The sequence below is a fragment of the Hakea prostrata genome, chromosome 1 (assembly GCF_041222555.1).
Source record: "Hakea prostrata isolate BN-2017 chromosome 1, UWA_Hpros_2, whole genome shotgun sequence".
In the NCBI taxonomy this organism is placed as follows: domain Eukaryota; kingdom Viridiplantae; phylum Streptophyta; class Magnoliopsida; order Proteales; family Proteaceae; genus Hakea; species Hakea prostrata.
This window is the reverse complement of record NC_142600.1, coordinates 20482558-20497752: the sequence shown is the minus strand read 5'-3', so window position 1 is coordinate 20497752 and position 15195 is coordinate 20482558. Positions and strand designations below refer to the sequence as shown.

At 37.5% G+C, this 15195-nt stretch overlaps 1 protein-coding gene across 1 annotated transcript; it reads right to left on the bottom strand.

Annotated features, from left to right (window-relative positions):
- Positions 1-3255: 3255 nt before the first annotated feature.
- LOC149028183 (U-box domain-containing protein 44-like) lies at positions 3256-14991 on the bottom strand. The gene is made up of 5 exons (XM_089169019.1): positions 14005-14991; positions 13118-13909; positions 10983-11289; positions 6921-7379; positions 3256-4946 (listed from the first exon to the last, which is right to left on the bottom strand). The coding sequence occupies exons 1-5, from the start codon at positions 14434-14436 to the stop codon at positions 3832-3834; spliced, it is 3105 nt and encodes a 1034-aa protein (XP_089025145.1). The 5' UTR covers positions 14437-14991; the 3' UTR covers positions 3256-3831.
- Between the last annotated feature and the right edge of the window lie 204 nt (positions 14992-15195).

Here is a 15195-nt window from a genome sequence, read left to right as displayed (position 1 = left end):
AAAGACATTTTACCCCCCAAAATGAAAAACATGTAAGGTACTTAAAATTAAAAGTGATCTTCATTGTTTACTAGAAAAAAATGGAATATATTTGTCCCTAGAAAATGCAAGATAGATTTTGATCTTCTAAATTAAATAGAAGTAATTCTAATCCAACAAGGAACTCCAAACGTCACTGTTCAGAATACACAATTCATCACAGATGGAGATCTATCAGCCATCTCCTTTCGGAATATGTATTCATAACAGCCCAGAAAAAAATAAATGGACAAGAGATGAGCAATGGGTATCCCTGCAAAACAAATTTGCAGAAGATCCTGATGATCAAGAAGGTTTTTACGCTTTAAACAAATCCGCAAATTTCTCGCGTGTTCCTTGGACTTTCCTTTATCAAATCAGATTTTGCATGCATGTCCCACTCACGAATTTGAATGTGGAAGAATTATCTCTCAATTGAGTATAACCTTACCACTAGCTCTGTAAATAAAAAACAATGAAACAGATATACAGTATAAGAGGTTTAAACAGAGTACCTGAACTGCCAATCTTCCAAATCTCCTCTCAGTTTAGCATAAAAGTGATTGTCAAATGATGATCAGTTCAAAATGGCAACCAATTTATAGATTGCATTTCCATCCCAGTAAACATGCATTGTACGTAATCAGTTCAAATTGTGAAACTCAATTTTCTTGAATTAATTATTGTTTGAGAAAATGATAAATAGTTTCTTGATGGATTTATAATCTCTTCAGTTGTTGTCATTCCATTCGTTTTAGTAATTCCGTTTTGGTTTAGGAGGCCAATCTCATCAAACTTAATTGGAAAAAGACTATTTTTGAGTTGATGGTTACAGAAATGTATGGCCACATTGGATGATCATTATTTCACCAGAAAAAGAAGAAATTTAAAAAATGATGATCCTTCTCATTAATCCCAGTGCAGATAAAGGGTCAGTATCAAGCTGCTAATGCGAGAAAGCAACGATAGGAATAGTTCATCCATGTTCACAAAATGAAAAAAATGAAAAAGAAAAAAAAATAAAACTAAAAAAATAAAATCATCCATTTATGATCTCAATGCTAGCAACCTCTGTTGCGTGTGATCTCTTCTTATGAAGAACCGTCTGATTCAAGTGTGGCTCTTGAGTGTTGTGGCTCTTGAGTGTTGTTGTTGCAGAATCTTGTCCGGCAGCACAAGCAAACAACCTACAAATAAACGTGCTCGACCGGGTTGGTCGAGGAACGTCTCTGACAAGCAAGTTAGCAAGGATCAACTCAAAAGAATGAATAGGAATGATGTATTCATTATTGCTTACCTTTCTCAATGAATAGGAATGATGTATTCACTATTGCTTACCTTTCTCTCAACTTTCAATCTGTTTATATAGGCTCTAAGATGTTAACCTATTCTTTAGTGATTGAGTTCCACTCAATCTCTTGCTGATGCCTAAGTCCCTGCTCGAACTCTTGAGTCCTGCTCAGGGTCTTGCTGATGAGTTCATTCCAGACTCTTATCCAAAGAGTCTTTTGACCTCATCTGTTCGGTGGTTTGTTGCAAATAGAACTCTCGTTCTTTGATGACCGATCTTCGTAATTTATCCGTTATGGTCAGACCGCTAGACAATTATATTTGACCGGTTCATCGAATTATGCATTGGTCGGACCAAACCGTGGTCGGTCCAACTTTAGATATTTTGATCATTAACAAATGTTAAATTGGAATTTTACTTTAGAAAGTTCACTTGTATTATCGGTTAAGACTTCTACAAAAAAAAAAAGGGTAAATATCACTTACCTCCCCTCTTACTTGGACAAATAGCACTTACACCCCCTCTTAATTGGATAATATCACTTACCTCCCTTTTTACCTAGCAAATATATCAAACACCTCCCCTCTATTAACTTTCTCGGTTAAATTTAACTTTTACCGTTAAATATTTTTCTAAAACCCCAAACTACCCTTGGCTAAAAATATATATTTTTTTATTTTAAACCCTAAAATACCGTAATCACCTTAACAGTAGTTAAACTACTAAATTGCCCTCAATTAAAATAATTATTAAAAACCAAAATACCATACTTAAAACCTAAATTATCTTTAATTTTTAAAAACCCAACATACCCTTTAAAAAAAAAATTTATCAAACAATTAAAAAAACACGTACTACTATCAAGTAAAATAAAAAATGCAATTAAAAAAAAAAGTATGTTGATAAATTTAAACACGTACTACTATCTTGTAGGGGTGTCAACGGTGCGGTTTGGAACGGTTTCGGGCCGGGAAAAACCCCCAGCCCAAACCAGCCCATTTAAAAGATAACGGTTTCGGTGCGGTTTCGGTTTGGTGCGGTTTGGGATCGGGTTGACTAACGGTTTGGAAATGAAACGGTGAAAATGAAATTTGAAACCCTGATGCCTGATTTCACAAAAGCGAAAATGTTAAAGACTGAAAGTCTGAAACTGAAACAACGTTAACGATTAAGATTAAGACTTAAGAGTTAAGAGTTATCAATTAAGACTTTTAAATTTTAAAATAATAAAACTAAATGAAATTTGAAAATTAAAAAGTTAACGATTAATATTAAGACTTAAGAGTTATCAATTAAGACTTTTAAATTTTAAAATAATAAAACTAAATGAAATTTGAAAATTAAAAAGTTAACGATTAAGATTAAGACTTAAGAGTTAAGAGTTATCAATTAAGACTTTTAAATTTTAAAATAATAAAACTAAATGAAATTTGAAAATTAAAAACTTAAAGCTTAAAACTTAAGCAAGTCTCAACTACTCAAACTCAAGTCTCAACGTCTCAAACACCGAAATTCATGGATCATTAATTACATTTAAACAATTCCAAACAAAATTTAATTACATTTAATATTTTAATTTTATTTATGTAAAGACTAACGGGCTGACGGGCCGCACACGGGCTGGGCCGGGCCAGCCCGAAACCGTTCGGGCTGAGGACCCTCAGCCCAATTACGGCCCATTAAGGATCGGTTCGGGCTATAACAGTCTGGTTCGGTCCGGTTTTAACGGTTTGGGTTGAAAATTGACACCCCTACTATCTTGGGTTTTTTTTTTTTTGAGAAAAGAAGGGTATTTTTGAGTTTTAATATTTAAAGATAATTTGGGTTTTAACTATGGTGTTTTGGTTTATAAGAATTATTTTAATTGAGGTTAATTTAGAATTTTAACTGTTAGGGTGATTACGGTAATTTAGGATTTAAAATATATATATATATATATATATATATATATAGCCAAGGGTAGTTTGAGTTTTAGAAAAATATTTAATGGTAAAAGTTAAATTTAACCGAGAAAGTTAACAGAGGAGAAGTGTTTGATATATTTGCTAAGTAAGAGGGAAGGTAAATGATATTATTCAACTAAGAGGGGGTGTAAGTGCTATTTGTCCAACTAAGAGAGGAGGTAACTGATATTTACCAAAAAAAAAATAAATTATCAGTTAAGACTTAGCGTAGGAAAATAGTTGTTGAGTTACATGTACCAGGTCCAAAGCCCAGACTTGTACAAAGTCCCTAATGCGTTCCCTGAAAATCTATATTGTGCCAACTAATCACTCTGTGCTGCTTCTATTTTACTCTAGGATCACAATACAAAGCCAAAAAATAAAAATAAATAAATAAATAAAATTTCCCATCAGTTCACCATAGTTACATTGATCTGTTGCCCTTTAACCATTTTATTTTCTTTTGGTTAGATTTTTTTTTTTTCACAGATAACTGAAAACTTAAGCGTTAAACTTTACTTTATACAAATTTGAATGATACAACATACATGGCTACAGAAGATTAATGGTAGGGTAAACTCATCTGTGTCCTCGAGATTGATTCGAGTTCTTTCCGCTGACCCCGGATATCTGTCTTAAGCTGGTTAGAGCATCTTGAGCATGCCTCTTTGCATTGCCATTCCCATACTTGAAGGCTTCCACCAGGGCCCGAACAAGTGCCTGATTGAGAGAGTGTCTCTGGGAGTGACTGTCCACTCTCAAGGCTCTCTCTACCATCCAAAGTGTTCTTTCTTGAAGTTCACCGCGTCGGACCTCCGTGAACAAAGTGATCACAGCATCGATGACGCCTAGCTGCTCAAGTTCATCAACTGCCCTCTGTAGACCGTGTGAATTATCTGGAACCAGGGTGGAAAGAGCTTCCACTGCTGCAATCTGACTGTTGGTATCTTCATCTGCCAAAGTATCTAACAGAGGCTTGATGCAATTTCCCTTGAGCAAGCAAAACTGACTGTCCTCTTCACATAGGACACTATGAATTGGACAGTCTACAGGGACCTTAGGTCTCCTCCTGAAAATTGATGCAAAACATAAATAAAACCCATTGGGAGGTGGAGGTTCCAAATCACTGGCCGCCACAAGCATCCTTCTAGACTGAGACAAGTACTTCAACCCAAGGGCAGCTCTCTGCTTCACTCTTGGCAGTGAAGGATAGCCAAGCTGCTCACGGAATATGGTCAAAAGTCGATACTCTCGAACCATATTTAGGATTGCTGGATCATGGCTTCTTGCAAAATGCAACAGAAGGCCAAGAAATCCCTCCATCATACTTGATGCAGGCCGAGAGGTCCTCCCACCAGAGTTATGAAGCTGCTCTTTGAGAGCAGTGACTGTCCATCTCACGAGACTGGGTCCCAAGACTGTTCTAACCTCATCATCTGAGAGGGGTAAGTTAGCAAGTACACATGCTACCTCTGATCTCTCTGCATCACTGCACTGGTTGTCTAAAAGCTTGTCTTTGAGAAACTGAAGCTTGTTGGAACGTCTCATCTCATTAGCTAGAACTAGGCCCACCTTTTCGGAGAGTATTCTTGTTAGCCTGAAAGCATAAATCCTATGGCCAGCTTCTGGGTGCCCAAGAAATGATACAATAACTGAAATGCCATCGACTGATTTTATATGAGAAGCCACAGACTCTGCAATAAGAAGTTCTAGTTTGTAAGTGTACTAGAGGAGAGTACTATGAAAAATGATTCTTGAATTGCTTATTTTATGGGTAAAGAATATTATCTCAGTATTTAGTAGCTGCATAGAATATCAGGAAGTACTAACAATAATGCTTCTCTACTATCTGGTCCCCATCCCACACTAAAACCTTCACTACCACCTCTGCTTGGAACCTCCTTAGGTCCACCTCCCCCCGTCCCTTGGGCTCCTCTAGTTTGGTTCAAAAGCCACATCCCCCACCACTCTCTCACCCTCTGGAGATCCCTTAACCTAGCCCTCCCTACACAATCTTTCCTCATTAGTCGCCACATCCCTGCCAATCCTAGCTGTATCCTCTATTGGAACGATGTAGAGGACATTGACCACCTTTTCTTCTTATGCGCCTTTTCCAGTCCTATCTGGAGTTTAGCCCTTGCTTCTATTTGGCCTAGATTGAGACGTTCTTATGGTTTTGCTCAAGATTAGAATTGGATCTTGAGAACTTTTTCTGGCTCCATGATTTGCGATCATGTGGGTAAGCTCGTCTTTGCTGCAACTATTCATTATTTATGGTGGGAGCACAACATGAGAAGATGGACTTCCAAATCCCGATCCCGACTCTTGATTTGGAATGCCATCTATTTTGATGTTTATTCTAGGCTCACTACTATCCTCCACCCCCCTGTTTCTGACTCTCCAAGGAATAGGTTGATTGTTAGTTCCTGGAGTCTTAGATCCTCTTTCTAGTCTCCCTTTTGACTGGTTGCTTGCCCCCCCTCCCCGGCTCTTTTCCCCTCTTTGTATTTCTCTCTAGTTTCGGTTCTTTAATATAATTATTTATTCATCCAAAAAAAAAAAAAAAAAAGCAAACAAACAAACAATAATGCTTTGTATCAGCTATGGACACATCATAAGTAGGTAGATCTGGCTGGTTCATTGGGACCTAAGTGTTGTACCCACACTTGGGAGGTAGTTCCTCTAATCACTTAAGCTTTTAAGTAGGAAGCTTCAACAGTTATGATGGTCAAGTTATTGCAACTGTATGCATAAAACACTAGTTAATTCTGGGCTTTGATATTGGTCCCTATTCATGTGGTTAAGAAAGTCTTCATTTATTTGAAGTATTTGTTGAAAATTTTGAGAATTGGTTTTTCGATGATAAGAGAATCGAGATAAGGGGACATCACCAAGGCTAAATAAGAATTGTCTCCACTAGAACTGCCCCAGAGTCCCTCTTATCCTCAACCACCAACTGACTCTCACCCACTAAACAACATAATGAGGTACAATCGAGAGAATTTAGTAATTTTTTGTTTTTGTTTTTCTGGGCTAACATTTAGGCTGAAGATTGCTACCGCTGTATATGTGATGCCAAATTATTAGGAACTGTAGGAGAATATAAAATTAGACATCTTTCTAAGAGATTCTTGGGGATCCAAGAATTAAGAGAGCTAGATAGCAGCAACAAGACAAACAATTAAGTTTTTGCCTCCCATATGAAAATTTATACATTGCCAAACTGGAATGGATTTTACCATACAGATTACAAGTTATCAAAAAATTAACAAGAAAATTCCATCATTTCAGTGTCACTAGTCACAGTTTCTAATCATTATAACTGTAGTCAATGACAGTTAAAGCATCTGGTTAAAACTATTGAGAATGAAACAGAAAGGGGAAAAAAAAGCATAAGAACAGAATTCTGGTGAATTCTAAAGCTATTTTTCTTAATGAGAGGGGAGGGGCAGAGGTTGTGTTGGGGGTGTTGGCGGTGGTGTTTGCCAGATTCCAAGTTCAAAGGCTAAAAAACATTAAAAGGCAATTCAAATACATTGAGAAAACAGCATTGCCAAGTTCACTATTCTTGGTTCCCCCAATCAGACTATTCATATGTACAGCACTCTTCTTAATCAACTGTCTGTGAAAAAGTAATTAAATAGTTAATAAAGAACCAAGAACCATACCTGAAGCTTGAGGAGAGGATGCAATTCCATTAAGGATTTGAAGAATTGCAACTTGACATTTCGGGGATCCAACAGAAAGAAGCTCCAGAAGACTAGAGACAATGGTTTCTGACTGCATTGAATCCCCTTCTTTGTCAGCAGATGCCAATTCCCAGTGCCCTGGTTGTGAGACTACATTTGCTAATGTCATTGCCGCCAATTCTTTCAAATCTGCTGGGGCAACGCTGAAAAGAATATCTGTAAGAGCAGGAAATACAGCAGAATCAACGAGGATGGTAGCATTATCATCCAAGGTTGACAAATTATACAATGCACTCAAGCTTGGTGCTCTTTCCTCTGGCTTAGATAGCATCCCAACAAGAATCTTAGCACCTTGCCTTGCAATTTGTTCTTTACCACTATTTGTCAAAGTCATCCTCCCCACCAATGATGCCATCTCCATTCTAACATCATCCGCACCTATGTCATAAAAATGCAGGCTCTGTAAAGGATTTTGGAGGACAATGTAGTGAATGCAAACTTTGAAGAGCTAAAAAGGATGCAACCTATGGCAACAAGATACTTCCAACGCAAGCATCACTGACTTTCTACTTCTAGCATACTTCACAGTCTGAATTACCAAAATTTCTTGACAGTTTTACAAAGTTTTAGTCAAAATTCCAATGAAATAATCAAAACTAACAAGGTACTCCAACAATCTCAGCCTTATCCCAACTGAATGGAGTCGGCTAAACGGATTCTTGCATAACAGAGTTGGGAAGACTGAATGAAAGTAAGCAAAATTTATTAAAAAAAAAGAAAGAGGGAAGGAGAAAAATGAAGAAGAAGAAAGTATAAAAAGACACGAGGATGAGAGTTGTGAGATCAGAAAATGAAAACAAAAGTAAGAGGAAATAAGCATAGACCAGGAAGTCAGGAAATCTTCAGCTAGATGGAGTTGGCAACATGGATCCTTGCCCTCCAATTGGCTCTATCTGATTTCACACTTATCACAACACCCAAACTATGCATACCATTCCTCAGAACCTCCCATTTGGTCATTTTACGCCTGGCTGTAGCTCCTTTAGCTACTTCAATTGGAGTCAGATTACTACTCCCTAATGGGGAATCCACAGGTCACCATTGGACAAGGCTATACCACCTCAAGCAACATTCTCACAGTTGATTTATATAAAATGACATGGTGATATGTCTGATATAAAACCCCACATTTGCTTGAAATGGTTGAACTGATGTACAACAACAAGAAGCCTTGTCCCAACTAAATGGGGTCATCAAATGGTTGCCCTGGTCTAATGCTTGCCAATTTTATAGTTCTTCATTCTTATTGTACATTTCTATTATTTTTATTGAATTTTGTAGCTTTAAACAAAATTATGCATAGAATAGACTACATAAGGAAAAGGACATGGTAGCTACAGCTTCCACCAAGCAACCTAAGGTCATACTACCACTTTGAAATTTTATTATTGTTATTATCTTTAGTTCCAACTTGATGAATAAAACATTCTTAAACAGGAAATTACAAGAGGTTCCATCATTTGGCCACTGAATTGGCATTTTGCAATTACAAGAGGTTCCATCATTTAACCCCATTGTAATTGATGGGCCTATAACTGTCCTAAGAAAAATTTTGCACTGAGTTTTCATGGCATGTTTCAACAAAACAACCCCCATACGCACCTCATCACTTATCTGCCAAGGTCAAATTCAATACGTAATATCTTTATCCTCTGGGCTTCATAATGTGGACTCGATCACAAACCATGGAAAGAACCAGCAGGAGAGCATATAGCAATAGATAGGATCAGCAGTATAAGTATGAAGATTATCAATTGCAGAACTCAATTTATCTTTTAACTTCAAAATCATATGCTGGACTTTGGCAGCCACCTCTTTCATTGATGCTTGCTATATATACAGCAGTCAAAATCTCCTTCCTTGCATAGAGAACAGAATCCTCACAAAAATAATAACCAAATAAATGGGAAGCAATCCTAGAATGAAATCCAAGTTCTAGGGACATTACAAAGTAGAAAAAACTACTACTAACATGAAGAAAATCACAGCGAAGCCAAAACTAGTAAAGAGATCCCCACCACAGACTAATCAATATGTAGTCTTGGGCCTATATCTGACCCATAAAAACCATTTACGCTTGGGCTTGTGCTGTCTGTGGCCAGGATGTGTTGCTTCTCAATGAGCTGACCATATGGTGGCATGTCCATCTTCTCTTCCACATTTGTAAGATGACTGTCCTGTTTAAGACCATAACAAAACTCTGGAACCTTATATGCTCAACTTCTAAATTAGACATATACTTGAATCTCATGGCCATAGAATTTCCTCTGATGCCTGATAGTGTCTTCAACTTTCACTATTTCAAAATCTAACAGAATGTCAAGCTCCTTCAGTTCTATAAAGTGGCCCAAAGTTGTGGCAATAATTGCAGTTTCACCTCACTCCCACCAATCTTATGATTCATTTATTTGTAATAGTAGGAGCCCATATCATGTCTATAGAACTGTGGGACCATCCAAAGCAACACTATAAGGTGTCATAGCATCATAGAAGAAAATTCAACCGAAATTTCGACAATTTCGGTTGAAATGTCTGCATTTTTCAAAAACGAAACGAAATTCCAATTATTTTGGAAAAATGTCAAATTTCGACCATTTTAGAGGTTTTGACCGAAATTTAAACCATTTTAACATTCTAACTTGTTTTTCCTTAGTTTTTGTTGATTTCTATCCCATTTTCACCTAATTTCCATGACTTATTTGCCTTTAAACACCTCTCTTGCTCATTTTTTTGCCTCCAAACACCTCCTAAGCCACAACAGCTATAAAGAAAACTCTGGCAACAATAGAATGTGAAGCATGAGCCATACCCAACAGTTCCAAACTTCCCATTTTTTTATTTTTGTTTTGTTCATGCCTTAAATGATCTTGTATTGTCTTGAAAGTAATATATGTTTAGCCTAGGACTATGATCTATGATTGTGTTTTGTTAAACTTATCTTTTAATTATTTGCTACCATATTTACATTTTCTAAAATTATGTATTTTTCTTATTGTATATATGATATATAGGCTTTAACTTAATATATGTGAGACACCATCACTTGATCTAGTCAATCATTTTATTTTGTTGACTTGTTGTATATGTAACCATTCTATCAAACAATTCATGTATGTGGATGATTTTATGCCTGTATGCAATATTGTTTGCATTTGTCGGAACCAATCATTTGTTAGTATACTTGAATGATAAATTTTCAATGGGTTTTTTTTTTCTTTGGCAAATAACTAGTTACATTGTGTTTATTATGCTTGAAATAGGTAGTATGCAAGAATCAAAATCATTTTGAGTCCATATGAGGCCCGAAATTGAAATTCCAATTTTCAGAAAAAATTGTCCAGTTTCGACCGAAATTTCCTTATTGTCAATTCTTGTCACTCCACTTTTAGTCCTATTTTTGCTCCCGCACATACTTCTGTTTCACATAGTGACATAGTCATATACCAGCATCCTTGTTCCTAACATAATTTTCTGTCTAAGGTTCTTTTTCTTTTTTACTTTTTTTATTTTTTTTGGTTGGGGTGGGGGTGGGGTGTGAATTTTTGTCTCAAGGTTATCTAGCTGGACAAATAGCAAAAGAGGATTGGAATGAGCAAAAGGGTCTTATTGATGCCTCACCATAGGATAATCAATACTATAACTAGAACTTATGTTTGGATGTGTTTTGACACCTGTAATTTTACAGGCAGCAGAAAAAGGTCTATCAGTCAATGTTATGTAAGACTATTCCTTTCTGATTTATACTTTCTAGGACTTTCCTCTTGTCTTTCCATTTAAAAAATAAAAAAAAAACAAAAAAATCTCCCAGCTATGTCAAGATGGGAAGGGGGAAGCTTTCTAGCACTTGGGTCACAATCTCGAGCCCAACATTCATAGGGAGCAGATTTACTTAGATTGCTAGAATTGTGCATGAAACAACAACTTATATGTGCAAACGTATTTTCTAATACATAAATATCCAAAAACTAGCAGAAAACTTACCATGACATAGTCGAGTAAGTAAAGGCTGAAATCTTCCTGCCTCTACTAAATGCTGAACATTTTCCTCCACCTTTTCCATCCTCTTTATGATCTCCTCGGCTAGATTAGATATTGCAGGATATTCTAGATTTCCAGCCATGCTCAAGAGAAGAACCAATGCTCCTTTTTCCGATGCCATCTTTGCACAGTAAGCTTCGTCAATGGAGAACTCAAGTAATAACTTCACAGCATACTCTCTCTCTTTCTCTGAGCTCCCAATAAGACTATGTATAGCCAACCTAGTGGCACCTTCTTGAAGCATTTTTTCCTAAACACCATGCATACTTTATCAGAAGTTCTCAATGAAAAACAGTAATCTTACAAAACTAACATGATTTAATAATTCAGGAGGAATTAAAGATGACTACAAAGTTAACTGCAGAGTAAACCATAGAAACCATATCCCTTTCATTAAAATTGTGCAACGGATTTCCATGAAACACCCAAATATAATTTATTATAAGCACAATATCTTAGGAAATGTTATCATGGTTCTAGCACTGACCAAATTATGGATACAGGGAGAGAAGCAGCCTATAAATTTTGTCTCAACTTATGGGCAGCAAAGAGCCTGACCAACACAACAGAAAATTAATGTTTCATAAAAATAAAAAATAAATAAATAAATAAAATAATGATATATGTATTTATATATTTTACATGTTAGCTGAAGATGAACAATAAGAATCCCTCAGTATAGTAACAAGATAAAGTTTTGAGTGACAAGACTTGAGAGGGGCGTATATGTGAAGTTAGATCTAAAATGTAGGATTCAGAATCAAAAGGTTTTAACTACATTCAACAAATTTAACTCAAAAATTAATATTCTTCCTCACTTGTGGCCCCAATCTTTTGACCATGTTCTTGTCCTTTTACTTCATTCAGCTTGCACCATCTTTTACCTTCACACTGGGAATCAGCTGGTCCTAATGAACTACAGATCATCCCAATCAACCGTACCCTCATTCTCTACCCCTACCTTCTTTTAATAATATCAGTCCTAGGGAGGGCATGATGCAGAATCAAATGTTGCACCATCATTTGTCATGTGTTAACTATTTGACCATCTCAATCACTTGAACAGTATATTCAATAGTATGGTGAGGTGCTGGAATTAGCCACATGTTAACTTTGATACAGAATATGTGGGTTGTTAAAGGCCTGGTTACGGGAGTTCAGTAATGATAAGGAAGATTAGAAGAAGCAGTTCTAAGGACATGAGAGCTTCATATCCAAGCCTTGATCAGCATTTCACAGGCCCACCTAACATCCCAACAGGCATCAACTGCATTCAACAGCCAGTAATCTGAAACTAACAGATACTGAAGCACGAAAGCATAATAAGTTGTCCGCTGTAAGCCTTCAAAGCAGAGTGGAATCAGGCTTGAAATCCTAGAAGTGAACTAGTTGAATTCAAAATAGGCTAATAGTTCAAGCCAAATAGTAAACAAACTGGGTACTTAATTGACCAATAAAAGACTTAAAACAACTCCTTACTGACTTCAGAGCCTCCAGCTGAGTTTTTGGAATCCTATACTAACTGGGACTCGACAGAAGGAAAGAAAATCAACTCATAACAGGACTGGACTTATAGAGGCCTGAACTGGGCTACATACATATAACCAAAATAGGAAAAGAAGCCAACATAATATCGACTAAATAAGCTCCATAGTAAAGTAAGAATATGTTTCCTAAAGAAACTAAAAATTATCTGAAATTTCAGAAACAACTACTACTTCTTCTTCTTCTGTTGCCACTACTGCTAGTGCCCAAGTAGGCAAGTATTGCATCATGCCCTCTTGGAAAGGAGGATAAGAGAGAATATACTCAAGTTATGAATGCTGATACTAGTGTCTCAAGTAAATAATAACTTCAAGTAAGTGCTTTATTGGGTCAAATATTTCTACTATTTCTTGTTCCACTTAAAAATATCATGTCATTGTCTAATATGGATAGTTTAGGTCGGGGATCCATATCAAATAACTTAGAAATTCCAAAAAGCAAAGCGGCATATTTAAATATTAGAATTTTATTATGAAACAATTATAAATGATGCACAATTATGATGAAAACAGGGATGGATAGGACAGCCATACCTTGCTCTCTTCATCCTTGGCCATGCTAAACAAAACCATAAGAGCTTTACTTCTCAAATTTGATCCAATACTCTTGGAAGCATTCTTCAGCAACTTTACAATGAGAACAACTACCCCTGCATTCCTTACTCTGTATCTGCTTGATGGATGTTCCTCACATATCAAACATATGTTATCCAAGATTCGTTCAATGCATTCTGGCGTAGGAACCAAATCCTCACTAAGATACTGCACAGCAGACTTAATCTGACTATCAATATTCCGGTTAAGCCACTCGTCGATTGCCCCAGCGAGGCTAATGTTCGGTTTCTGTTCCAAGGACTTGAGCACCTGTCCAGTTACTGGGCAAGTCGGATCGCGACCGTCCTCTATACACCGCTCAAACCAGTACTCAATCGCAGAGCGCTCATAAGTCTGAGAAGATTCCAGCACAACAGGGTCCTTCATGACCTCCTTGGTCAAGGGACAAATGAAGTTCTTGAAAGGTGAAATCTGGGTGTCCTCTTCAATCTCAAAATCCAAGCATCGAGCTGCGTTGCTAGGTTCAACAGTCCAACTATCAAAAGTTTTCTCAAGTGACATCAGAATTCGCCTCTCCTGAACAGAATTGGAGTGTGCGAATTCCTTCTTCAACATCCCTATTTGCTCTGCCAGTTCGGCGCGGTTCTCAGAGTCAGTCCCCAGCGCTCGAGCCAAGTCCATGATCATGGCGCTCCGAACTGCTTTAGTGGTTGGCCTACCTTGGCCCTCTCTCTGTAGAGTACAATAGATCCTCTCTTCATTCTGTGTCACCTACATCAAACCAAAGCCCCAGAAAAAGAAATCTTAAAACTGCTGAATCAGAAGAAGAACAATAAGAAATGCAGGAGATTGAGAACTGAACTTACTCTAAACTGGGGCTGCTTCATATCCCTGGAGAGATCCGCGGTCTTCTTGCGAAGATCCGGATTGTCTTGAAGAGTCGAATCCAGCAATGCCAGCCATCCACCTATGGCCACAGAGCAATCTTGCAGAGCTGCACAAAGTGTTCGGCAACTGATCAAAACATAGATTTTGCTTTTGTTACGATAAACCGATAACGTCTCTTCCGCTTTACTCAGGTCTCCGGCGATGCCTTTCAGAGCTGTTTGTACGGACGGAGACCAATTATCAGGCGATAACCTGAGGAACTGGTTAATCGCTAACTGAAGCCGCTTGGCGTAAGACGAAAAGCGCCGAGCGTTCTCCCAGGAGTAACTTTCGTCGGGGAGACAGATTTCGGAGAGAGAATGGTGGATTGATTCAAGCGCGGCAGCCGGAATACCAGCATTGGAAGTCATTTTATGGCAGATGGGAGTGAATGAGATGAAGATTGAAGACGACGACAAGGCATGTGGGTCAGAATCCGGCAATCGGAGACATATTGATTTGTGCTCCGTTGGAGAGGTAATCTCTCAATTCCACACTCCAAGGGTGGATGACTAGTTGCAGTCTTGCTTGCAGAGAGCTAAACTACCAATCGAGTGGTTTCTCTCCCTCTCTCTCTCTCGAGTCTCAGTACTGTGGGGTTTGATTTAAACCGCGTTTGAGCTTTCGAGTTTCGAGGAAGGAGAGAAGAACCGGAAGGGCACAAGGGGTCAACCGCCAATCAACCATTCAAGAATCAAGAGTTGGAATCAGCTTGTTTCTTTGTCTTTTTCATTCCAAACAATCTAATCAATGGGCTTTGCCAGGCTTTCGGGGCACGGAACAAGCAGATTCATGTATTTATTTGAACCATTCAGCGTTTGAATCGATTCCATGCACATCAACCCAAGTGATCCTACTTCCTACCCTTGAAGGCATGAACAGTTGAAGACGACTTTGAACTTTGAAGACAGCGTTTCGTTGTCATCATGCAAATGCAATGTGCTTCTACAAGGCAAGTGAAACCAATCCCTACAGGTGATTTAATTGGTTGACGCATATTATTATTATTATTATTATTATTATTATTATTATTATTTTTGGTAATCGGTTGACGCATATTATTTACTGGTTACAGCAGGGTGAGCTGAGAAATTAGCTTTTTTCTTTATCCTATGAACTAGAATTCTCTC

Bases quoted from the DNA above. Each gene is read 5' to 3' on its own strand.
- LOC149028183 (XM_089169019.1), bottom strand. From the start codon at position 14,436: ATGACTTCCAATGCTGGTATTCCGGCTGCCGCGCTTGAATCAATCCAC. The intron at 13,910-14,004 runs GTAAGTTCAGTT...GGTTTGATGTAG, and splicing joins TGAAGCAGCCCCAGTTTAGA to GTGACACAGAATGAAGAGAG. The intron at 11,290-13,117 runs GTATGGCTGTCC...CATGGTGTTTAG, and splicing joins CCAAGGATGAAGAGAGCAAG to GAAAAAATGCTTCAAGAAGG.